This window comes from Siniperca chuatsi, linkage group LG9, assembly GCF_020085105.1.
Source record: "Siniperca chuatsi isolate FFG_IHB_CAS linkage group LG9, ASM2008510v1, whole genome shotgun sequence".
Taxonomy (NCBI): Eukaryota; Metazoa; Chordata; class Actinopteri; order Centrarchiformes; family Sinipercidae; genus Siniperca; species Siniperca chuatsi.
In genome coordinates this window covers 15878271-15904790 of record NC_058050.1, presented here as the reverse complement: position 1 = coordinate 15904790, position 26520 = coordinate 15878271, and the positions used below count along the sequence as shown (strand labels likewise).

Here is a 26520-nt window from a genome sequence, read left to right as displayed (position 1 = left end):
AGCCCAACACAAAATTCTACACATGAGTTCAATACAACATTTTTCCTACAACATTAGACCCAAGTTCCCCAGAAACGCTACAATAGGCTCGCACTCTTCAATCCATGTAATCCACAAAAATATTCAAGGGCTATAAATGTCTGTAAGCACATGTCAGGCCATCTGCTCCTAACTACGTCCCCCATACTCCATCTCGGCTCAGGTCTACAAATGCAGGAAATTGTGTGTATGAGGTCAATCAATCTATCACAGCTACAAACCTAAATGACACACTGACTACCTAAAACTGTACAGATATGTCTGAGCACATGTCTGAGCTATATGGTCAGTTTATAACTTGAAGTGAGACTGTATCAGAGATGGGACAGGGGATTTATGAGTCACAGTCTCCTATAGCTGAGCTTCAAACACGGTGTGGAAGTGATTATGGCCCTTAAGCTCCCATGACATGGATATCTCCTGGCTCTGCAGCGCTCTGTCAGAGGATCATACTTTAATCTGTTTGTAAAGACACAAGGTATGACACAGGCACCTCAGGAATGTAACCTGTCATTAATATCAATTACAGATGGATTCAATGGCCAATGATCAGGGGAGTTCAGGAACTCGGGCAGTATATGAATATAGTACTATTCTCTTACTAAAGGTTGGTGGCTGGGCTTAAAGCAAAAATACTGAAAGCACAATTTTGCTTGTTAACTGTTAGTGCAGTGGTGTTACTTTGACATCAACTTGTAAAATAGAGAAAAAACTGTGAAATACTCAAATTCTTTTTCTGTGGGTTAAATGTTTTGGAGCTGGAGACTGTTGTTGACGGATCTCATGCAGTAAAAGGAGAAAACAAAATTAAAATGGGACAAGTAAAGGTGAAATGCCTCATCAGGCCTTTTATTAGCTCAATAATCATCAAATCAACAACACAGAGCAGTGGGGGATGTAATCTTGGGCACATCAGCACCATAAAAAGCCAGTGAGTAGAACTGCCCTATTTTTATAAAATAATTGGCTAACCACCTTCACCCCCAGCCTCCTCAGACAACACTGTGTGGGTTTAATGACACACATCCATACCAGCCTGTGCCAGCTGGCACGACACAGGCCCTGGCAGGCTCGGTCTTCGACGAGAGAAGAAGTGGACCACTTTAACCTCACAGCTCTCAATAGCCTCCTATAAGCTCCTAACAATTTCAGATGGAACTGGGAAAGGACAGCACTCTCAACATCCAATAGAAACACCAAGCCAGAGAGCAGCTTATGAATTCCAAGTTAGACAAATAAATCCATACATGTTTGTGGTCCAGCCGACCAGGAACTCTCATGCCAACCTTTGGTGTGTGATCATCTAAAGTGGGCGGCATAGGAATGATATATCAACATACTCCACAGTACATGAAAAAACATATGGAGTCAATAAAGTAACTGGCCAAAGAACGTGTATGAAACAGAAATGAAACTAACACAATTTCTCTTCTTCATCCAGGTCTGAGGTGTTATGTCAAGACAAAGCCTCATTTAAGTACATATTACAGGGAAACAATACAGCTAAATTAGAAGCTGAGAGTTGTAAGGTGGTGGGTGTACAATTGTAGTTTGGCCACTTCTAATGAGAGCGCTGAGGTAACATTCAGTAGAGAAGAGGGTGATGACTCATGAGACGTGTCTACGCCTCATAAGAGGTTTAGATGACATCACTGCTCCCACTCAGCCAGGGAGGCCAGGTATTTTAAGGGACATGAATGGATGAATGCCATGGAAACTCTGAGACATTTAGTCTGTTACAAAAAAGGGCACTAATACCACCACAGAACTGATATATATCGAGCGCTAACTTTCATACTATACGACTAAGATCAACATCACATGTATAAAAATATGGTTTTTTTTTCTTAAATAGAACAAAAATTGTAATTTAGCTACAGGTTCCACTAACTTATCAGTTAACAAAATGACATATCCTGAGCCAATGAGACTGTTGAGATATTTAGTGACTGATTCACAGAGGAATTAGTGAAGTTAATAACACTGCTATTAAATTTAAACTTCTTTTTCCTAGAATCACGAAGGGCTGAAAGACTTCTGAAACTGAGAGTCCCTCAGGTGGGGTAAAGCCTGTCCCCTCAGCTCTTCGACAGACCCAACCACCTCCTGAGAGCAGCTTTTGAGCAAGAGAGCTCCATCAGCTGAAGCCCGGAAAAGGGATTATTTCACTAATTCATACTGGAACAAAATGGGTATCATTATTATTCAAATCACTATAATAGAATCAAATTAGGCAAAGGAATAGAGCAAGCAGGATATTAATACGTATCCCCATGGCCAAGGATTTAAATACTATCTTTTTCCTCTTATCTCACCTACATTTTTATGTGTCTCTCTCTCTTGAAAAACAGTGATTATTGTTTGTACTGATTATGTCTGACTGATAAAGAAGAGAAATGTTTGTGGTGTTTTTAAAAGCCAGATTGTTGCAATCAAAAACTTTCAAGTCACTTACTCTTGAATAACACATTTTTATTTCTGATTCATAACAGCTAATTTGACCACAACGTGAACGACCCATTCCTGACCAATCAGAGCCTGGCAAGTAACATACATAATCAACCTGCTGAGCTGCTCTGGCACAAGTCCCAGCTGCAGAGAATATATGATTAACGTTTTATGAAGGTATCTAAATGAATTTCAATTTTTAACTTTAGTGCAGTAATAGAGAATGTTTTTCATTTCAGCACGTTGTATGCGTGCAGTTCTTTGCTTTTGAAGTTTGGTGATAGTAAAGGAAAAGCTAAGAGAGAGACAGAGATGATTGTTATCTTACCCTCCTTCCTCCTGAAATCCCTCCAGTTCATCTCTCTGCTCTGCCAGGGTAGACTCCAAATCCAGGTAGCTTCCATTATGGGACAGCTGAAGGGCACAGTCATCAGCCTAGACAGGAACAAGACACAGATTGATTTGTCTTCAGTCTTCTGAAGATCATGTAATTTGCACTTTATACATGTAAAGAATGCTAAACATTAAGTAAGTAGGAGATGTTTATGGTCATTTGGCGCTGGGAGCCAAAGGCCAGCGGTACCAAATACTGCTCCACTCTGATCAGATCCGAACCCACACGTCAGCCGAACAAAGTCAAAACAGGCTGATTTGGAAACTCAGTGCCTTGTTACAACCGTGACCATGTATGATATCAAAACTCAACAAAGTCAACCTTTCCAAAGCTGTGAGGGAGACAATCTATCTAGGAATTTGACTGCATTGAATGTCTGTGTGTTTCAGAACTTCAGTTGCAACAACAATACTGCTCATTGTATTGTTGTTGTTTTGTGAGAGAAAAAAACAATTTTATTTTTAGTTATGGCTGTAAACAAAACATAGCAACTTTGTTCTATTCATTGGTCAATGGGCAAATGCACAGTGAACTTGAGGTTTGTGTCTAGCCTGCAGTGGACCATAGAAAGTTATTTTATCAGCTCCTGTCAGCGCTCTGCAATGACAAGCAGGGCAAGGCTGGAGAGAAGTCATGCAGATTTGGAGCAGTTTGGCAGTCTGGTGCCTCTTATCTCTCTGCTCTCCCTGTCTGATAAACTATCATCACACGAGATGATTTTGCAGAGGAGGTATGATTTGTCTGGTCGTGAATGGTTGTCAACAGCTGACTGTGGTCAAGGAGATGAGGAATGAGAGTGTCTATTCACTGGTTGGGTTGACCTCCAAATTGGAGATATTAACCTATTTATATTCAGAGCCTGTCAGCTCCACAGGACAGTGGCTCCAACGGTGAAGCAGAGGACGGGAAAACAAATACCATTACAGGAGGGCAAACATATGACTTCAGCGGAGAGAGTGGCACTGCTCTGCTACATCAGCAGTCAGGGTGTCTAAAACAACAACATAATGTACAGTCCACATTGAGGGCTATGATACATTTGCATAAATTACTATTTGCACATCCCAAATAAGCAGCCTGCAAGATTTATTTTCTGTTAAAAGAAGAGCAACGCATGTAAACATATATGTAACATGTAAAACCATGTGTTTTTTAAATTAGACCGGTTAAAGCCAGGTCTGATGCAGTTCAATTTCTTCCCACATATGACAGTAACTTAATTGAACGTGAAGGAAAAAGGCTGGGAAAGACATTATGGGGCTGATGGCTTTGATCTGTTAGGCCACTCTGTTTGTATTACTGCACTACAGCACTCAAGGACTGTGTCATATTTGAGAACTGAAACAAAACATGTGGTTGGTTGGGATAACTTTCTCCAACTCTCTCTCTGACTCTGAGCTGTCTTGCTTGCTTTCCATGCATGGTAAACCAAAAGATTATTGGTAATATAATAGTTGTAGAGATTATAGGGTTGAGCATCTTCATTTTGAGGGGACACCAAAGATGAGGCAAAGCACAAGGCCAATGCAGTAAACATACACCAAAAACTTAATCACTCAGGAAATCCTATTGTTTCTACAACAGTGACAAGTCTTAGTTAGATTGTTGTTGATGTTTTTAACTGTAAGGCAGACTGATAGATAGACAAAGAGAAGAGATAGAGAGAAAGGGAGACAGGTAGACAGAAAAGAAGACAAACAAACAAAGCTACACAGTACACAGGCAGAGGAGGGAAGCAAGTGCTTCTCCAGATTACAAAACAGATTCTGGACTGACAGGAATTCCAAGCATAAGGACCGAAGGCCCACTATTTTTATGCCTATGGACTGACACGCCTTTAAAAATAATGAGTGACAGTAATATGAAATGTAGCATGAAGGAGAAGACACACTAAATCATATATGCTGACCAGTGGCTGGGCCCTACAAAATCTCTGAGACACTGAACCTAACCAAGGAAAACTTGAACGTCTGTTTTTTCCCACCAGGAGTCTCCCTCATTTCTAAATCACAAAATCTGCACTGTGTCACTTTAAGTCAAGAGTGGTTGTCCTCAATGTCCTAAATGTTTTCGCGTTTTCATTTGGTCATATCTTTGGTGTTAATCGATAATAGCTGTGATGTACTGCACCTGCCAGTGATTTTTTTTTTTTGTCAATTTAACCATCAGGAACTATTTTCATTTAAAGGTGTTCTCCATCATCATCTTCTTCTGTTAATTCTATAAAATGTTGTTACTGCTTCTGCAAGCAGAAAATATACCACTTAATATTATTATTACCACTTAATATATTTTTCAATTGTAAAAGCTTTCATGAACTTGGTACAAATGCTGTTGATTTATGAACGAAAATCTAATTTATTATTGCAGTTCAGTGTATTATTTTTTTTTTTTTTACTCTTTTTATATTTTCTAGTTCTTTAAATTATACTTGCTGTGAAGTTCGTGGATTGGATAAGAGGGCAAAAAAATGTGTATTTACGCTCTGTATCATAACCTGAAATAGACAAAACACTAGGCTGAATTTTCAGTAACCAGTAATTAGCTAACTGTGGAACCAAGAAATGCATTTCCCCACACAAGCTTTTGACTCGCAGACCAAAAGCGAAAAAGCAGAAAAGTCAAAGTGAACTACGCAAGTCTGCCATTAATCAGACCTTATCTGTACATCCATCTGCTCATCCATGCATCACCACCATCCATCCTCTAACCAGTGTCACTTTAGGTTCTCATTATATAACAACCTGGATTACTGTTTACAGGTCTTGCCATGTATAACCATGCCAGGTTGATGCACATAAATGGCCCTTAATCCAGGAACAGTGCTACAAGATTATCAGTAGCAGAGGTTTCCTTAGCTGTCCTCCACCCAGGACTTGAACCCACTGTGGCCCTGTGATAGCCAAGTCCAGAGAAGTAACCACAAGTGCTCTGCTCACACACTGAGGTCTGGCCTCTCCCTTCAACCACCATACTGTGGTCCACTGACCAGGGAGGCAGTTAAGGCAGAACGGACTAAAAATAAACACCATGCAATTTCCAATTAAAAACTGCTATCTCACTCCAAATGTCTTTGTATTGCACGGGGGAAAGACAGCTGGAATGAGATAGCATATACTGTGTGTGCAAGTTACACATTTGAAACCCAATAGCCTAATAAAAACAACAGTGTCTTTTACATAGTTTTGTGCAAATGCTAACCCTGTGTTAGCCAACCTCACACATTTTTGTCTGTAAACTGCTCCGTATTCTAAATCAAACAAGAGGAATTCTAGTAAACCACTTTAAAAGATTTAAGTTTGTTTGATAAAGGTAAGGATGGTATTTGTGGTCTTTCTGAGTAGGCAAGTGATTTAAAACACATTAAAACACAATTGATGCATGAAAGAGAAACCACAACAGTAATCTTAAATTTCTGTAAAGCATGTAGAGGATGAGTCTGTCCACGGATGCTGCATTCTTCTGAAAGGAGCTCTCTGCTGAGACAACCCTCCAAAATGCAGAGATCGGTAAAACCTCAGCTCTGCATAACAATGTGTAAAAGAATTCAAAGGAGCGTTGACAGGCATGAAGGAGGAACCTGTATTTTACAGCATTTAACATAACTTCTCATTATGGGACTTCTTAGGGAAAAAAATGCAGGAAAACAACCGGCCCAAAAATTGAAATTGGTAAAGTGAGAGTCCATTCTCCAAGACTTAGCCACATTTTCCCTCCCTTGAATTCTGCTTTGCAATCTGATGCCAGGCCTCAAGGCCACCAGGCCACAAAGTACAAAACATTGACAGAGAAGAAAGCATGTGAAGGACTATTGATCTATTGATTTATGTTGACATTACCAGCAGATTTGGAGTAACTCCAGCAAATTTCGAACAGCATGCACACTTTGTCATCTCACAAGGACAATTCATGACAAAATAAAAAGGCTGAGTCAGGTAATCACTGGACATACTTTCCATCCACAGAAGCAACAGAAAAGCTTGTTTATAGATAAAAAAGCTACAGCTATACATGGTATGGATGAATATTGTCATTAACACAAATGGTCTATATTACAAAGAAGTGTTTGAATTTCCATTAGAGCCTTCAGAATATCCAACAGTGCTACTGCTATGTCACAATACATTACAAACTGCATTATCATACATGGTGGCATGGCATTTTCCAAAAGGCCACAGGGTGAACAACTGACTTCAAAGTGTGTCTGCTGTCCTGACAAAAGCTTTTTGGTTTGAATCCTTGTTGCTATAAAATATAAACCCTGGTCATACTGGCTTTTGATGTTTAAACCTCCGACAGTTACTCCTGATTGAGGTTTGACTCTGTACGGCAGCATAGTCATGGTGCCATCCCATGTAAAACCCAACCCAACACACACACATTAAAAACCACACACACACGTACAGATCTCCCCTCTTGAGACTGCAGACTGAAACTGACAGGAACAGCCCAGAGACAGCATATGCTAGCTGTTTTGACTCTCTCGGCACCATGTGTTAGCAGCGTGCTATTTATACCAGATCGACCTGCACTATAGAGACAGAGCTCAAAGACAACAGGTTTGTTGTCAAAGGTATATACAGGGTAACACCAAAGTCACTTCTTCAAATTTTTGAGGGTGTGAATCAGAGAACCCATTGCTCAAATGTGATGACCCAGTCTTGTCATCCACCTGACTGTTTTTTTTTATGAAAAGCACAAGGGCTGCTCCTTCAAGTTACTGCTAACCACCAATGCCCATGTGACCAAATCTCTCTAACCAGGCGCTCCAGAGCCTACCACCAGTACTCCCTCTCTGTCTAGTTTGCGGTCCAGCTGGCCTACTGCGAAACTGAGACCAGTCGACTGTGCAAAGTACATCAGCTCTTTGTTTGTGTTTTTAATTCTGCCCACTTCCCTCTCCTCTCTCAAACAGTGGAAAGCGTTCCCATCCCATCCTGCTGGTCAGACTGAGTGGGCTGCAGAATGAGAGCCAGGCTTGTGGTGATCCACAGCATCCTGAGGCTTCTGTGACTTATCTTACTAGCTCAACTCAAACAAGATGGAGTACCATTGATCTGACAGAATGAAGAAAGACCCTAATTAACTTTCTATTTATGCGACTTCCCAACCAGACTGAGATGAATGCCCAATAAAAGAGTCAACCTCAGATGCTATGGCCCCTCTGCTTTGTTTAAATTTAAAGGTCAGTAGATGAGGCCTTTTGAAAAATGTGTTTGGATGCACATAGTCTAATCAGAAGGCAGAAACTCAAGCAATATAGCCTTTAGAGGCCTCTAACAGAAACTAGAAAATGGGCTTTAGGTTTACACTATTTGTCACTGGAAACTTAAACAGGGCAATTACACCATACCAAAGATGAACATTCATTTTGAGCAGCTTAAAAATGGCTGTGCAGTTGTGGATTTTAGGAAGGCCAGCTTTTGCAACCAAAACAATGTGTACTGTTTCACCTACTCAAATAGTTAGGAATAAATGAAGGCTGACATGATGCAGCTGACCAAACACAATAATGTAGAGGTACAGCAAAATGCATTCTGATTTTGACTAAGGAAATAACACAATATGCAAGAAGAGGTAAGATGTCAAATTACAAAATTATGTTATTATGTTTAGATACATATGAATTCAGAAGTTGAGATCAGCTCGTTAAAAAATTCAAATCCCCAAATCTAGGACAATCCGGGTGGGGAATTACCCTCTTCCATCCCATAACAACTGACCAACTGGTCATTTGACCCCACCTACTGAAAGTGGGACTGTGTAGTGACAACAGCAGAAGTTGTGTCCTACATGGACTTCAAGCCTGCCCATTCATGATACCACAAATGCAAAGCAGAATCCTTTTCCATGAAAGAGTTTTACATTTTTTCAGCTCCTTCATAGTTTATACAAGAAGAACCCAAGTGAAAGATGAGGGAAGGTTACATTTTTAAGTAAAGTCAAACAATCATCATTAATAAATGGAGTATACCACCAATGGAGTATACCACCATTGCATTGTTTTCTTATTTGTTTGTTTATTTTGTCTTACACAAAATAACTGACACAAAACTTTTGAAAGATCTCCCTTAGTCTAGATAATGGATAGTAAGAAAAGCAGGTTAAACTGAGGGGGGGTACTATTATGGATGAGGTAAACATTAACAGATGCCTGCCTCCCCTCAGCCAAATAACGGGTGTCTACTCCACTCCAATATCACTTAAAGCCACCAAATATCCCATAATGTCATATTATAGGCTTATATCTTACTAACACTGTGCATGCAATAACTGTTGGAACACATATTGATGCTCCATCAGCATCCTATATCAGCAAACTGCTCCAAGCCACTGGCTCAGTCAGCCGTCCATTAGGTTTGTTTGGTAGTAACCCCATCAACATGTTCAGGCTAATTATTAATTTAGCATGTTGTTGGTGTTAACTTTTCACTAAGCTCATTTAAAGAAACAAGAACAAAAACACAATCAATTGATTAAAAAGTACACTGCATACCTTCTGTGGGGCTTTTAGCAGCCTGTGGACTCCAGCAATCTGATTTATCAGAGGAATATCTTCCCTGAAAGTGTACAGAGGTGGTCTGGTGGGCTCGGGGAAATTGGTGCTGTTAAATGGATCAGTATCATCTAAAAACTGTACCCTGCATATAAACGTAGCCATGATGTATCCATGCAAAGCGATTTTAGATAATGAAAATAGTGGATGCGACACCACAGCCTCTGACAGACAGGCAGCTCCCCGGGCAGCGAACTACCGGCAGGTCTTCTGCAGTAGCAAAATCCTGCACCCTCTGTTATCCTTGGACCTTCTCCATTCGCATCACGCAGCACAGAGGACTCAGGACAGTGTAGAAGACAGTCCAGAAGTAAAGATCCAGGGTACCTCGTTGAGACATACGGTTAGTCAGCGCGGTGTGGAAATGAGCGGGTCGGCTGTATCCAAGGGCATTGCGGGCGTCTGAGGTGCTGAGGCAGACTGCGGACGGGACTGCCACACTTGGCGCTTGGTCTGTGAGAGCGATGAGAAGCGGCTCCCTCCTCAAGCATAAACTCTGCCAGGGTGACACAGCAGCAGCCAGACCTCAGCGGGCCGACACAGCTCATATTACCGGCGCAATGGCGGCCTCCACTGGCGAATATGAGAAGCACACAAAACGCTCTGCAGTGATTCAACCTCAAAACTCCAACACATACAGCAGAGCTACAGCAGATACATGGCTCAAACATAGATGACAGATAGATAGATGGCGTAACCGCCCCCATTTAGCATTTATAAGCAGTATATAAATAATTAATAATTGGTTAATAACACTATAACATACCATAATGTAGTTGGAAGCAGATATAAGGATATTTTTAAATGTTATTTATTAAAATCTATAATGTAAATCCTTCTGTGAAGCATCCATTAACAGTTAATGAATGACAATATAACACAGTTACTAATATGAAATGTGAAGTTTTTCTTGTATTAATTATAAACTGTTTATTTATAAATAGCCTACCTCTTCACTCTCCATGACAAATGAGCAAACTGCATCTGCTAATGAAGGCCATGAGATGAGGCTGAAAGCTGTGTCAGTTAAGATTTTTGTTTTGTCAAACTACTATTTCCAAGGTCAAGAATTTTAACCATTTTTACACCTGCCTGTTAATGATTTGTACATGTGAGAACACTTGATAAGTGTTTAATAAAACACTGTAAGGATTTGTTACAGATACAGAGGCGTTAGAATTGTTGACAAATGCATAACGCAAGATTAGGGATAGTATTGATTTACATATTTCAATGCTATATAACATGATGATACCAGAGATTCTGTCATTATACCAAAATGATACTTTTTTTAAATCATAAAAGTACTGAGGTTTGATACCCAGCCCTCGGATACATACTTTAACACTTACTGTAAATAAGAACATAGTTTTTTGTCATTTGGGTGAGCTGACTCTTTAAGGTGTTGCCTATAAAAAAAATCTCCAGTAAACCTCACAAGAACAGTGCCTTCTGTGCACTGACCCTTCCCCATCAGATAAGTAACTAGTTAACTGTGTGTTCTTGCTCAGCTAAGACTTCAAATGCTGCACACCTCTAGCTGATGCTCTCTGACACCACAGCCTTGTCAATCTATTACAGAGGTCCAGTACATACTGTAGGATCTCACAGTGTGAGCCACAATTTACATTCCAACACTGTTCAGTGCACTGTTGTATCACTATATTACTACAGTGTTAGACAGATCGTGAAGTTAAAACCCCAGCTGGACAAGCTGGAGGAGGAAGAGGTTGGAGACAGACCAAAATGGGACAACAAGGCCCAGTACTTGCTGACCTGTTGGCAATGTCTGGCAGTTCCCCTGTCTGTGTCAGAGTCATGGAGGAGGTAAGTGATGCTTTCATGGTTTTACTGCACTTGTTCAATATTTGACTATTTTCAATAACACTGTTTGAGCAGAAGAAAAATAATTCATACCTCATTATATCCAATCCAGACCTACTGGAAGAGTGCAGGAGCATTAGGTATACTCCCATACGTGTCTATATCAACATTACATTTACAAAATTCTAAGCTCTATTTGTCTGCCAGCTACTGCCATCAGGAATGCATGTTAGATTGGCTGTTTGTAAAACAAATAGAAGAATGTGTGTGAATGAATTGTTTGCTGTGATTTAATGTTTGCAAACTAGCTTGCCTCAATTTTCCCCAAGGGAAAAATTAATTATTTTGAATTTAATTGAATTGCATTGCAGTTCTGTATCACTGGGTATGACGATGAGGTCTATATAAAAGTGGACACCCTCCAGTTAAGTAGTTACTGACCAATATCACAAGACCACTGATCCAGTAATAACTATCCTTATAAGATCTGTTAAACAGTGGATATAGGAAGCAGCTTAAATCACATTTAGCAGTGTAGACTCGAAAAGATGGCTTGTAACTGATCTGTTAAGATAAGAAATGCCATACCCTCCGGATGTTGGAATTTATTTGTATATAGTCTTTTTGTCTAGTCTTCAAAAAAAAATTACTCAGCTCTTGGATTTTTTTTTTTAGACTTCAAGAACACTTTAGGATATATTCAGTGATTTACTGTCACCATTAACAGTTATTTTGGTTTTCCTTCAGGTGCATTTATGATACCATTTCTGATCCTGCTGGTTCTTGAAGGAATCCCACTTCTGCATCTTGCCATTGGTCAACGTTTAAGAAGAGGCAGTTGTAGTCTACAATTCATCCTTATTTGACAGCCGTTGGTATGAAAGTTTTGCATAATGTTACAACTGGTGGAGATGTGCCTTAAAAGAAACCCTTTTAAAACATTCCTTGGCAGGTATTGCATCCATGTGTGTATCTCTGACGAACTGTCTCTACTACAACACCATCATTGCCTGGATTTTGTGGTACTTCTTCAACTCATTTCAAGAGCCTCTGCCTTGGAGTCAGTGTCAGATGAATGCCAATTTAACAGGTAGTGCTACAACTGGTACTGTACTTCTGCAGAATGGAAAATGAAGTTAGAAACTCTTGATTTTGATTTAGTGACACACGCTGTTGTTAAATTCTGTCCGGTGTTGTCTCAGAGTGTGATAGGAGCTCCCCTGTGAAATATTTCTGGTACAGGGAGACCCTGAACACAACTCCAACGATTGAAGAGGATGGCGGCCTGCAGTAGTGGATACTGTTATGTCATGTTTGTGTGTGGTCTGTGCTCTGTATCTGCATCATTCGTGGGATTGAGACCATTGGGAAGGTACAGTACTTTGCACATTGCTTACTACAGTAGTGCAGAAGATTTTAATGGAGCTAAATAATAGTTCTGTGTATGTGACTTCAACCCTTCCATGCGTGGTGCTGACAATATTTCTGATCAGAGGATTGACCCTAAAGGGCTCTTTGAGTAAAGGTTCTTTTCACGACAGATGTAAGTTGCCTTTTAAAAATTAATTTTAGCATTCATGCTGGTCTTACTGCAGACGACAAATCAGAATGCACTGAATATACAGTTGTTTTAATACTATTTAGTAATTACAGGAATAACATTTTATTTATATTTATTTAAAATATTATTTTCAGTAAAATATAATAACATTTTTATCTGTTTGGGGAAGCTGGTAACTGGTGAACTGGTAACCACCATCTATGGGATCTTTTACCACATCTTGCTATTTTAGTCCTCTGAATAGTCCTCATTAGAGGTACCATATAGCCCATGCAGAGCAATAACCAGCTGAACTGTCTACTTTCCTAATTCTTCCAGTTAACAGAGCTGGCAAAGCCATCAACATGGCTCGATGCAGGTGCTCAAGTTTTCTATTCCTTCTCTCTGGTTTTTGGTGGTCTTATTTCCTTCTCCAGCTACAACTCAGTGCAGTAAGTTGTTGTTTGAACCTGCGTCATTTAAAGTTACTGGTAATCCACTTTTCCACCATCCTAAACCTGGAGATTTCATATAATTACTTGAACATAAGCACTGATTTTGCACCTAGAATTGATCTGGAGTTTACCATTTCACAACCGTAAGCACCCGATATTCTTTTCTTTTGTTTCAGAGACATTTTGTCTAATAATGGCAAATCTAGTGAACATAGGATCTTAGTATAAGCCCATAATAGATTTCTATCCCAGGGCCCTGTTGTGGGTTGATCCTTCAGTGGGGTTAACTATGATTTGACAGCTATAGTCTACCAAGTGATTAAACAATTAGATTTTGAGGCTGGGAGGAGGTGCTGGCCCAGAAGGAAGTTGACTTTGAGTCATGTAATGAAGGTACACCTATCTGTCCAGCTGGGGTCACTATTGTGACGTGTTAACAGTGTGGCGTGTTTGAGAAGTGAATTAAATACTGATTAAACCAGCTGCATATTGTTATTTTGAATCCCTTAGTTTCTAAGTCTGATAAGGAATTCCATACACACTAAATGTTTTTTCCCAGTGTAAGTGGTGTTTGGTAATTACTGCTGACTGAAATATCTCAGACTGTGTGCAAATAACAGTAATGTCAACTGTACCACGTAACAAATTAAATAGGCATGTGTACTATCACAGTTTTACTCCCTGAGTTCCTTATTTATGCTGCTTTTATCGCTTATGTTATCAACATCATGTCATGTCTTTACACAAGGGCTTTTTATTAAACAAACAAACCACATTGTTCCCACAACTTCAAGTGCCAACAAGAAAAATTAGGCTGACAAAGCAAATGTCGCCCCTGCGTCTTCTGATACAAACAGGTAACAAGTCACCAGACTCTTCAGACAAAGTAGCCACAAGTCAGACAAAAAATTATACAACTTTTCAAGCTAAACTTGCTAATTATCTTGATTAATACAAATTTATTTCCAATTACTTCTCACTGTGCACAACTGTAACTCACTGTTAATTACATTTTTAATTTTAGTGTGCATGTTTTTTTCCCCAGTGAAGGTCAATCTAGAAACCGACCAGGGGGATTATAATATGTTACCTGGATCTCACCAATGATTTAGAGAGCGATAATACTTCAGTGGTTATGTGACTGTAGCACGTTTGTTTCTTGTAAAATATTGATAGTAAAACGTCCAGTGATTGAACTGAATGACCTTCAACCATAAGGCAATGCCAATGCTTTTTTTTTAAGGTGAAGTCAATTGCCTACTGAAAATTGTTGTCGGTTATCACAATATCTTTGGCCAATATCATTGCTTTTAAATTTGCTTTATTTCAAGGGACATTTCTGATTCCTTATGTCATTGCCTTGGGGTTTGAGGGACTTCCTCTGCTGCACATGAAACTGGCCATTGAACAACGGCTCTGTACGGGAAGTGTTGGAATGTGGAATTCCCCCATATCACGGAGGTTTAGGTGAGAAGGTTTGGTATCAATGAACTTAGCAATTTTTGAATTCACAAAGGAAAGCAACGTGCCCAAAAACGAGAATGTACTGTGTAAAATTTATAGGATTACCTTGAGGTCACTGCTATCCTTAGCACACATACATTTCTTGGTGAATAATGTCAATGTGTATACACAGGTGTGGCTTCCATGGCAGTATCCTTCCTAGTTGGTCTGTTCTGCATGATCTTGGCCTGGATCCTCTGGTACTTCTTACACACCTTTCAAAGTCTGCTTCCCCCATTAAACTTCATCATACAATCATACTGGTAATTTTTACATCATAATAATATAAATTTACAATAAATGCTGAATAATAACTGAAGTGAAAGACAGTTCCATTAATTATTCTCTTTGATACAGGCTATGTAAGTGAATGTGAAAAGAGCTCACCAGTGAACTATTTTTGGTATCGTGAGACACTGAACATAACACCAAACATCGAAACCAGTGGGTCATTACAGTGGTGGCTCGTGCTGTGTCTTGCACCTGCTTGGTGCCTCGTGTACATCTACTTCATACGTGGAATTGAGACTATTGGAAAGGTAATTTACCTGTTTGATGTAATGCTACGAATGATTTAATAGTTATTTATCTGCTATATCTTCTAGCCCAGATACCAGCACTTAATGGCAAAATGTTGGTACATTAGAGTAACACTGGCTTTCTTTACACAGATTCACATGAGCTAAAAGACACATGAATATGACATGGATCTTAATTTTGCATTATGCAACTAGAAATACAGCTGCCATCAGCCTTAGTAAGGCAGGAAGAAAGAAGTGCATCCCACTCTAGATCCCTCCAGCTTGCCCAAATTAAATTCATCACTGGCAGAAATTCACCACGTATTTAAGTTAAAAATCTAACTTTAACAGCTAGAAAAAACAGCTGTCTCCAAAACAGGAGAATGACAATTTATTTTTTTTGTTGTTAAAGGCGATAAAGGTGATGGATGGAAGATTGTTGTTGTTATTATCCAAACAAGTGACAGTACCTAAAGTGTTTAGAGCTGTAGAAAGCTTCTCTAACGTTGATGCTCTTAACAACACCCTCACATGACGACCTGCACATTGACAAGGCTTTAGGTGTAATGAAGTGAAATTGGAGTGCATGCAAAGGGTTACAACAATTTCTAATTTTGTCTATTTTGAACATGAAATATTTTATCAGTTTTTTCAACAGGCTATTTACATAATTCTTGGTCAGCGCCTTGTTTCTGTCTGGAGCCACCGATGGCTTAATATACTGTATCTCTTCACGCCAAATGTAAGTTTGTTGTTAGGTTGAAATAATTTCATGACAAGATTTAATGAATAAAATCTGATATCTAACTAACAATTAATATGTTCATCACAGTGGGAACCCCTTAAAAAACCCTGAGGTCTGGTTGGATGCTGCTAATCAGATCTTTTTCTCTTTGTCTTTGGCCTTTGGGGGACTTTTTCCAGTTATAATGCTCAGAAGTAAGAGCATTTTGAACACATTTTCACTCATGTATTGTTTATCATTATTATTATAATTTATTAAATAAAACAGTTTTAAATAAAATTATTTTATCTTTGCAGGAATAATTGTGAGAGAGATGCTCTAATTGATGGATGTGTTGTGATGTGGGATGTGTGAACAGTTTTACGTTATGCATCAATTCCTATTTTTGCCATTCTTGGATTTAAAGCAAATGAAAATTACAATGACAGCAAACATTAATATGTACCATTGAGGTAATTATGTTGTGCCATAGTACAGTATATCTAGCTTGATAATTATACAGTATTATTATTATTATTATCATCATCATTATTATTATTATTATTATAACTGATGATTATGTTATTACAAGCTGTCAGACCACAAAGCAATGTAACAATACGCCACTTCAGTATTAGAAAAAATTTAAATCAGTTTGTGATGTGAAGCAAAGATGCCACCTTTAACACAGTAACAGATTGCGTTTTTACTTAAATGACTTAAATTACATTATTTTCTATTTTCTCATTTAATTGATAAATAGACTTTCAGCCCTTGTTATACATTTTAGTAGTGATGCTTGCAATAGTAGTGTTAACTGACTGATTTAATTTCTTTTTGATTTTAGGAACATATTTTGACAAATGCATTTAACATCAGGAATGAAAACATAACTCTTGAAAACTATGATGACTGGTTAAATTATCTCAACACAACTGATCCCTCAAAGGTTGAAAGCCTCAATATAAAGACCTGTAATCTACAGACTTTCTTGGACCAAGTAGTACATCTGTTGCTATTAAAATTGTTTTGATTTTAACAGTTTTCTCAATTAAGTGTTGTGAGGTGGTTGTGTATGAGATCATGTATTACATCCTACCTGTAGAGCGCCTCTGGAACCAGCCAGGCCTTCATTGTGTTTATTGAGGTGGTGATAAAAATGCCAGGCTCTCAGGTGTGGGTGGTGCTCTTCGACTTGTCCTCCATGTTTGGAAATCTAATCCTTACTCGCCAGCTGCACCTACACATGGTTCCACCCTGGCTTCCTAAGGAAATTTTCACAGGTAAAGTAAAAGATCTAATACTTTAAATACAGTGTTTGCAATCATGGCACTTAGGGCACTGACAACACCATATCTATTGCTTTCTATACATAATTATGATTATGACACACTTATACAAAATTCATATGTAAAAACCTGTTGATTCAAAGTAAATGATTAGTTTTGATATGAACCCTGTAATTTCCCATTTCCTGCGTCAATTTTCTTTCCATGTGAAAATATGTCTTCACATGTAAAACAAATATTGTCATTTCATAAACAGGTCATAAACAGGTGATATTGTCATTCATGTCATTATTGTACTTGTAATATTACAACATATTTTAATGATCTGACAAAGTGTTTGCATTTGCCCACAGGTTTAATGACGACATTGAATGGATGACAGGTCGGAGACCAAACATCTACTGGCAGCCCACTTGGCGCTTCATCAGTCCTTTGATGCTTCTGGTGGTTTTTGTGGCATACGTTGAGGCTGAAAAATGCCTGGAACCCAGATTACATAACAAAAATGATTTTACAGTTGCTGTACAAAATCACTGTGTAGAATTTCTTAAATCTAGCACACAATGAAAAAAAGACATTGACTTTCTACTCCATTACACCTACAGCTGCACTTCCCCCTTGCTGATGTTCTGCACTATCCTGAATGGGTTTCTGTTATCTGTGTGCTCTTATCTGTCCTTCCTGTTGTCTCCATCCCTCTTGTGGCTCTCTACAAATTCATGGGCTTCCTGAAGAAGTACATAATGAACAGGCACAACCAAAACCCATTTGCAAATGAATTCTATCAGGGAGAATTGTAATTAAAAATTATTTAGCTGTTTTATCTGATCGGTGGTCAGGACTACCGTGGTACATGTGAGATATTTTGTCATTTAATAACTTCTTCTTACTGATTATTTTCATATTGTTTTCTATCTTTTGTATAGTAAGGTATTACTAATATTGTTAATTAACATTATTTTGTTAATTTCATTCCTTTCATTCATTGTCTATCATAATCGGAATTGTGCTTTGGCAACACATGTCAAATGTCATGCCAGTAAAGCCTACTGAATTGAAATTAATTATTGCAAGCTTCTAATTACATTACAGTTGAAATGACATTATCACTAGCATAGTATATTGGCATTAGCAGCTGTAATTTTAGTATATTTGCTAAATTAAAACATTCATTTACACAAGTGTATTTCTATTGGTGAAGGAAATGCAAACACTGTCAGCCAGATCAAATCAATGCAGGACAATATCCCTGAGAAAAAATATTAACAACAGAATACCAAAGGCTAGAAGTGAATATCAGGTTTGTGTTAATATTTGATTAAAGGAAGACAACAGTTAATTTCCTGTGTTTATGTTTTGAATGGGAACAAACAGAGAGTGATGGATAACTTTTCTGAATGGTTTTGTGATAAGCACATTATTAATTCTTGAAAAAAAATATCACAATGATTTTCAGAACTAATGTGTACAAGCAATGCCACACAAGCTGATACTTGTAGCAATGTTGTGTTTGTATGTAACAACATCATCACCATCATAATTTCTTAATATTATAATGGATATAATATCATCTTGAAATTCACATTCCCGTCTGCCTGGGGAACAGCTTTTGTTATGTGATATACAGTAATACAGTTATGTGCTTTCTACCCTCGGTTACCTGCAAGTGTGAAGAGTGATGTAGTGTTGCATGATGTGCCCTTTATGTAACTTTTTTGCACGTCAACAGTGGATGCGGGTGTATACCAGTAGCCTAGTAGGACTGTGCTGCCTGAGGGTGCATGCATGTGCTCACTGACCATGCGCATGTGTATGCATGTGTGTATTTTGAGTCATACAAGTTACAGAGTTGTCCTTTTTGTGGTGTGGGTGGACAGTGATATTGTCCTCTCAGTGTCACGTGCTTTGGAATATGCTGGCTGCTTTTGTTGTCCCTCTGCCTGTTCTGCTTTTCTGGCACTTTCATACAATGGTGCACTTGAACACTGTGATGTTATTAAGCCTTTCAAACTACTACAGCTTGAATTCCAGCTCTCAGGAAAGACTAGCATCCCAATGTAGGATACATGGCACAAGATAAATCATCGAGGAACAGCAGCAAGGATTGAGTGTAACATCAGAACAAAGGTGATGATTGACCCTGCATTGACTTATGAGTGCTTTGTCAGTTTAAGACTGCATTTATAGAGCTATGCAAGATGTCATGCTAATGCTATTTTCAGTATTGCCATGTCTAAATGACTGACAAAATATTGTTTGACATGCTTTTTCTGTTTTATTTTTCTTCTGCTTCACAATCTGACTTATTGGCAGCCATTATTTAAGTGTCTTGTATTTTTGATTAAAAAAACAAACAAATAAATTAGACCGATGTGAAGGAAATTAGATGTACAGTACTTAATAATAATAATATAGTGTTGCAAACACACTGAAGAGGTTACAGCAGTTTGCTGAGTTCAAAAGGACATGATGTTCCAACTTTTGTTTAAGTTGCTGGCTAGGAAAAATAAATTGTGTATTTAATTAATTACTACAATAATGCCATATGTTGATTTTTGGTGCCGTCTATAGAATTGCTTCCCAGTATGTTAATAAGTAAATAACCAGTAATTCTATGAGTGGTCTAAACATTGTTGTAGTCATCAACAACAAAGTAACCTTAGTGTCTTTCAAAACATCTAAGTGCTGCTGTGACCTACAGTAATGAAACACTGTACTATCAACAATGGGACAAGAGTGCGACAAGTTCAACAGTTTTTTGACCTACGATCGTACACTAGGCGATGTCCCAGCGAGCAGATGCCTCCCAGTGTGGTGGGGTTGTGGTCGAGTTTGAGTCTGATGACATCAGGGATGCGAGAGCTAAAAAAGCTAGGAGAATACCAGGTGAACTCAACTTTAAACCCAACTAGAATTTGTGCAATGTGTTTGTAGCATATATAATGTGTGCTTATTCGATTTTCATGCATTTCCTCGTAAGGTTCAGCACTTATCTACCTCAAGGGTCCCAAGTTTCTCATCTATGTCAGTGGAGCATTGTCAATGTGGGTAAGAATCATTTCCTGAAGAAACAGATTCCTGGAGAAATAGATAGGACATCGAAACTTAAATAACTGCAAAGTAGTCTACTTACTGTAAACTGTGTGACAGCATACAGCCAGCACCTTGCAAAGCAACACATAATGATGACCATTAATGTTGCATTAAACAGGGTGACCGCATGTGGCACTTTGCAATCTCTGTGTTCCTGATTGAGCTGTATGGCCGTAACCTGCTGTTGACGGCGGTGTTTGGACTGGTAGTGGCTGGGTCAGTGCTACTACTTGGTGCTTTGATTGGAGACTGGGTTGATCGCAATCCCAGGAATAAAGGTAGGCGCAACAATTTCACACCCATTTGACAATTTTAGCCTGCAGTATATCTTAGAACAGTGATATAGATCAGTGGATCTCAATCTTGGACCCAGAAGTCTGCTGGTTTCCTATCCCACCAGGTGGTAAATTGCATTCCCCTGATGTCTCAAGTGTAAATCAGTCCCTGATTTGATAACTAGACTCAACACCAGCAGGACTCAAGGCACAAGGTTCACAGCCACTGACTCATGTGACTCTGTAAAGGCTAGCATACATTTTTTTATATTGTCTATGTTCTGAGAGTCTAAAACTGTTTTTTTGTTCCCTATCGTAGTTGCACACGCATCTCTTTTCATTCAGAACATCTCAGTGACAGTATGTAGCATTGTGCTCATGTTGGTGTTCTTATATAAGCAAAGGATTGAACAGATCTGGGATGGATGGCTTACTGTGAGTAGACACTACATATCTGACTAATATTTATTATTATTATAATGACTGATACCATCATCATGATTAAAACACAGTTATTGCTGCCGTTGTTCCCTCTGTCCTGTGTCCCTGTTGTCTCTGCTTCTGAGCTTGTGGCTACTCTGTGCTGTCATAGTAACATGTTGCATCGCAAAACTTACACAAGGTGGTTTGTTATACGGTGGTGATCGTCCTGGCAGATGTGGCAAACCTTGCAAGCACAGCACTGACCATTGCCATTCAGAGGGACTGGATTGTGGTTATCACAGGCTACAACAGAGGTCACCTAGCTGGTGAGGGGATTCATTATCTGTAAATGCACATATTGGCTTGTATTCCATGTTTGTCACGGGCTATGAATTATTGAGAATATCAGGTATTGGTCCGTTTTTGGTCTTGCTGAAAGTCCTCTAGTGGAAGCACATTAACCTTTGTGTCTTTGATCCTAACAAAAGGAATGAATGCAACCATGAGGCGGATAGATCAGGTGACTAACATCCTGGCCCCACTAGCAGTGGGACAGGTCATGACCCTGGCCTCCAATGTAGTTGGTTGTGGTTTCATCCTGGGCTGGAACCTTGTGTCTCTCATTGTGGAGTTCTTCTTCTTGTCACGGGTGTACCGCATCGTCCCTGCTCTTTCAATCAAACCACCAGTGATGGAGGACAATCAGGTGTATCTGCAGAGGATGGAGAGGAGAAGGTCACAAGGTATGGACTGGATAATTTTTTTTTGTGTGTAAGATTTCTGACTTCCACTGTATTCCTAGATTTTAACATTAGAATGCTTTGAGATTTACCGAAAATGTGCATAAAGGAATCCTACACGTGCTGAGTGACCTTGAAGATATAAAAAATAAAAATGAAGTTATAACATTAAGTTTTAGAGCTGTGCAAGGGGCAGGCTAAAATATGTCAACAATGCTTGCTTGTTAACAATGCACAATGCTACTTGGCAATGCAGAGACGAGATACAGCATCTACTATTAACTGCAGGTGATTATGCAATGCTGGTCGGAATCAGTATTGGTATATTACAGTATACAGTTCAAGCAAATCAAATTTGAACTTTGAAATCCAATTCATATGTTGAAAACTGCCTTGGTGGCAGGATTGAGCAGTAGACATCATATGGGTACTGATGTAGTGAGATTTGTGCCAAAGGTTCAAGTGGCTTAAGGGAATGATGGTAAAAAATAGATAATTTCACACTAAATACCTTGGAAATTGGCAATCAGAAAATGTTGTATATCATTGATTTTGTTTTTTGACATTTCAGACCTCCAGATTGTGATAGGAAGCATTTGTTGAATTTTAAAATGCTGTAATTAGCCTGGAACCATCTGCAACGGTGGGCTTAATGATTATCAAATTATCTAGCTCCAAAGCTTCATTGAAGCATACATTATGGTCAACACAATCCTCAGTTTGTGTACAGCACACAACTGCCACATGGTCTACATTGTATTTGCAGCCCATGCAGATTAGTGTAGATGGTCTGTATTTGACAGATGATGTGGATTCTAACATGACATGGAGCAGAAAGGGTGCAGAACCACAACTGAGGATTGGGCTTTTACAATTGATGAACAGAAGTGATGGATGACATTCCTCTTTCTCATCAGAGGAAGATAACGTTGCACAACCTCAACCTCTGACAGAAGGTAACTGCAACACAAGCCTGCACCTAAAAGAAATCAACGACCTGCCACTGTGTTTCCGGAGGTTTCGCTGGCTGGTGAGCACCTGTAAGGACGGCTGGAGGGCTTACTATCGCCAGCCTGTCTTCCTGGCAGGAATGGGTCTGGCTTTCCTCTACACCACAGTCCTGGGCTTTGACTGCATCACCACTGGCTATGCCTATACTCAGGGCATAAGCGGCTCTCTCCTTAGTCTGCTGATGGGTGTATCAGCTATCACAGGGCTGATGGGCACTGTGATGTTCACCAGACTCAGGAAGACCTATGGCCTGATTAACACAGGTATCATCTCAAGTTGCCTTCACCTGGGCTGCTTGCTGCTGTGTGTGTGCTCTGTGTTTGCTCCTGGCAGCCCTATGGATCTTAGCTTGCTGATGCCCTACATTACCTCTAACTCCTCTTCTGAGCTTGGAGGGATGACAAGCCAAAGGCAAAAACACACTTACCCTCTTAGGGGAGGCAACAATCAGCCACTGCTGCCCGACCGCTCCTCCATACACTGGACCAACAACACTGTGCTTTTTGACAACGTGCCCGCTGGCACAGCGCCAGAATCTTACATCTCCATTATCCTGCTGTTCTTGGGTGTCATCACAGCACGCATTGGTGAGTAGACAGACATCAAAAGCTGACTGGTTTCAATGGACGGCAAAACTTAAATGAGTCCAGATTGTATTGATATACAATTCATGAGAATAATGTCAACTGTAGAGCCTGAAGCATACAGATACTATCAGCTAATATTAGCTTATCATGTACTGTATATAATAAATAATGAAAAATTGCAGTACAAAAATTCCAAAGACACATTTAAAGTAATTTAGAAAGTGTTGCCATTACATAGTCTATCCATCAGAGAGCACTGTCAAGAAACTGTAAAATGTCACACTTGGTACATACATTGGTGACAATTAAATTTTTTCTTTCACTTTTGGCAATACCTTTTATTGATAGACGGCAATAGAGTTGCAATGTCTGTATATGTTATGTGGCATAACCACTGGACCACCAGGATGCCCCACAATTACAGTGTTTAATAATCATACTTTAGCGATCCTTATGAAAATGTCAATGTTGGTATCAGCCTGAAAATCCAGTATAGGTTGGGCTCTAGTTAACTATTCCCATAAATTCAATTATTGTGTGAAGTGCTGAATAAAAGCCCAGCTGTTATGAGTATTGGCTAATTTAATGGCCAGGTCACCTTATAAACCCCAATGACGTCTGTGTTTTAGGTCTCTGGTCCTTCGATCTGACAGTGACTCAGCTCCTGCAGGAGAACATCTGTGAGTCAGAGAGAGGTGTGGTAAACGGGGTGCAGAGCTCTATGAATTACCTGATGGATCTGCTACACTTCATCATGGTGATCTCCGCTCCACAGCCAGAGCACTTTGGCATCCTAGTTATCATTTCTGTTTTATTCATCACCACTGGGCACACTATGTACTTCCTGTATGCACACAAAGCCAAGAGAAAACGCCGCCTTGACACATAAGGAGCAGACATGGTCCACACATCCAGGCATGAGATGCTTACCAGCATTGACTCCACTCTGCACCTGTGAAATGAATGTCTCCCTCCTGTTACTTCAGCAATCTTATTGCAACACTCCACTCCCGACTTAGCCATTCATTTCAGCACAACACAGCAAGTGCCTGTCCCACCTAGGTTGCTTTCTTCCTGCAGGGCCATGTGCCATAGCAGCAAACAAGAACTCAGGTGAAATAGAGTGGGAGACACGCTCTCCCTTCGTGTACATAAGTTGAGGTGGCTACAATAAATGCAGCAATGGTACCTCCAGGGAATGTCCGAATCTAACGTACAACAGGACACAAAGGTAACGGCTAAGGAACCAGCACACGCCTTTGCAAACCCTGTAGGATTACTGCAAGACTTTCATCAAACAAGCCTGTTAACTTACATAGCTTTTTGGATGGGAGGGTGGATGGATGGAGAGATTTTTCTAACCTTCACTCAGTAAAGAACTGGTGTTGTGAGGAAAACTTAACCGTGATACAAAAAAAATACAAACAAGACGAGACAGTACTTCTACAAGTGGCATCGATGTTACTGATCCGTCCACTTGGAAATATTTCAGGATGTCCAAAAAGGAACATAAAGGGAACTTGATGTGAGATTGTTTCATTAACAAAAAAATCTGAAAGGCAGCCCCCCTTTTAATGGACAGAAGCATTTCCTTCCCCTGGTTTGTTTCTCTGTGGATGAATCAAGCAAACATTTGCCTTTCTTTTATGCATGTAAACCTGGCTTATGGATTATAACAACAAAAACATTATCACGTCACGCCATGTACTTTAGTCAAACTTCATACAAACTATTTTATTCTAATTGCTTGTGTACTTAGATAAATAGTTTCCAAACTTTCTTTCCTTCCAATATAAAGAGTGATATTAATAGTTTTATAGAAATCCAAGAGGAAAGCAATCTTTATTTTGTGACATGTTTGAAATCAGTGATAGCTATATGTTGATAGCAAATGTCGATCACTGCCATCAGCAGCGTTGTATCATACTTTGCTTCATTCTTTTGTAGTTCTGATGAACTAAACATTACCTTACCTCAGCTAAGAACAACAACACTGTTGGGAATATGTTTTCATATCTACTTCATGTACAGTGAAAATAACATCAAAGTTTAACCTTTTGTCATACAACCAGCAACACACTTCAATATATTTGTATAATTTTCCTGTGACATTTCCGTATTGTATGTTGTCCTTATTTTTCAGACTGATAATTATGATAATAAAGATAACTGAATATGATCTTTGGCCTCAAGTCTTCTCATCAACAAATAAATATATGTAATGTAAAATAAAGCGCAACACGTTACAATAGATGAATTTCTACTAAGTTATCTACTGTATATACACTGCAAAATCTCATTCATGACATTGTAAATCCATTTGGCCCTGTTCACAGCCTGATACGTAAATAAAGTTACCAATTCAACCGTTACAAGTTAATGTCAAGGTTGGAATCATTCCAATAAAACTGACAGCCACATGGTTTAATACTGTCTGCACCTTGTGGAGTCTTTATGTAGATTATTTTGGGGTGCAATTTTTACCTTTATTAGACAGCAACAGTGAAGAGGCAGACAAGAAAATGGGGGAGAGAATCCTTAACTCCCAAGAGGTTATTAGAGATTTTGCTGACAACTTCCTTTAATAATGCCTGAATTTGTGATCCAACTAGTGGAGAGCTTATATCTCTTTATATACAGTCTATAGCTTATACAACCTAAGATATAGTACCACAGGAGAAGTTAAATCATTATCAATCAGAATCAAGCTGTAGCACCCACAAAGGTTTCATGTTTGTTGGAAGAAATACTCCTAGTGTAAAGGGGAGACTGCAAGAAGAGGACAATTGCTAGGGAGAAGATATAAAACAGTTGCACATTATATAAATGTTGAGGACATAAAGATTTCATAGCCAGGGAGCATACAGTAGCCATATGCAAATGTAATGGCTTTTTGTGGCCAGTAGAGGTCAATGTCACATTAAATGGACAACAACAACACACACATAGACACACTATTTTTACACTGTATCTTAATCCTCAGATTATCCATAAATTGCCAGCACCATCCAAGAGTGATTATGATACTGGTGACATGGTGACTGGTAACATCCAGAGGAAGACATATGAGGGTGACAGAATAATAGAAACACAAAAGA

At 39.1% G+C, this 26520-nt stretch overlaps 2 protein-coding genes across 23 annotated transcripts in view; one reads left to right on the top strand and one right to left on the bottom strand.

Annotated features, from left to right (window-relative positions):
• fhod3b (formin homology 2 domain containing 3b) overlaps positions 1-9945 on the bottom strand; it is an 88666-nt gene extending 78721 nt beyond the window's left edge. For 3 of the 7 annotated variants that reach the window (XM_044207554.1, XM_044207555.1, XM_044207556.1), the window contains exons 1-2: positions 9378-9945; positions 2816-2922 (exon numbers count right to left, since the gene is read on the bottom strand). In XM_044207554.1, the coding sequence (XP_044063489.1) occupies positions 2816-2922; positions 9378-9542 (272 nt within the window). In that variant the 5' untranslated portion in view covers positions 9543-9945. The remainder of the gene's footprint in view (positions 1-2815; positions 2923-9377) is intronic. The other 4 variants (XM_044207557.1, XM_044207558.1, XM_044207560.1 and 1 more) reach the window with 2 other exon arrangements.
• Positions 9946-11001: 1056 nt separating this feature from the next.
• Positions 11002-25601, top strand: si:ch211-254p10.2 (solute carrier family 40 member 1). Of its 16 annotated transcripts, none has more exons than XM_044207551.1 (19): positions 11002-11264; positions 12009-12351; positions 12504-12633; positions 14051-14113; positions 14588-14723; positions 14893-15022; positions 15117-15298; positions 15927-16022; positions 16113-16219; positions 17110-17287; positions 17647-19420; positions 20074-20179; positions 20274-20341; positions 20505-20664; positions 20981-21096; positions 21284-21410; positions 21573-21827; positions 22742-23422; positions 24052-25601. In XM_044207551.1, the coding sequence occupies exons 12-19, from the start codon at positions 20077-20079 to the stop codon at positions 24309-24311; spliced, it is 1770 nt and encodes a 589-aa protein (XP_044063486.1). In that variant the 5' UTR covers positions 11002-11264; positions 12009-12351; positions 12504-12633; positions 14051-14113; positions 14588-14723; positions 14893-15022; positions 15117-15298; positions 15927-16022; positions 16113-16219; positions 17110-17287; positions 17647-19420; positions 20074-20076; the 3' UTR covers positions 24312-25601. The 16 variants fall into 16 exon arrangements, with proteins under 16 accessions (XP_044063486.1, XP_044063483.1, XP_044063482.1 ...); XM_044207548.1 differs by lacking the exon at positions 14051-14113 and adding an exon at positions 13141-13253; XM_044207547.1 differs by having other exon boundaries at positions 12504-13253.
• Positions 25602-26520: the final 919 nt, after the last annotated feature.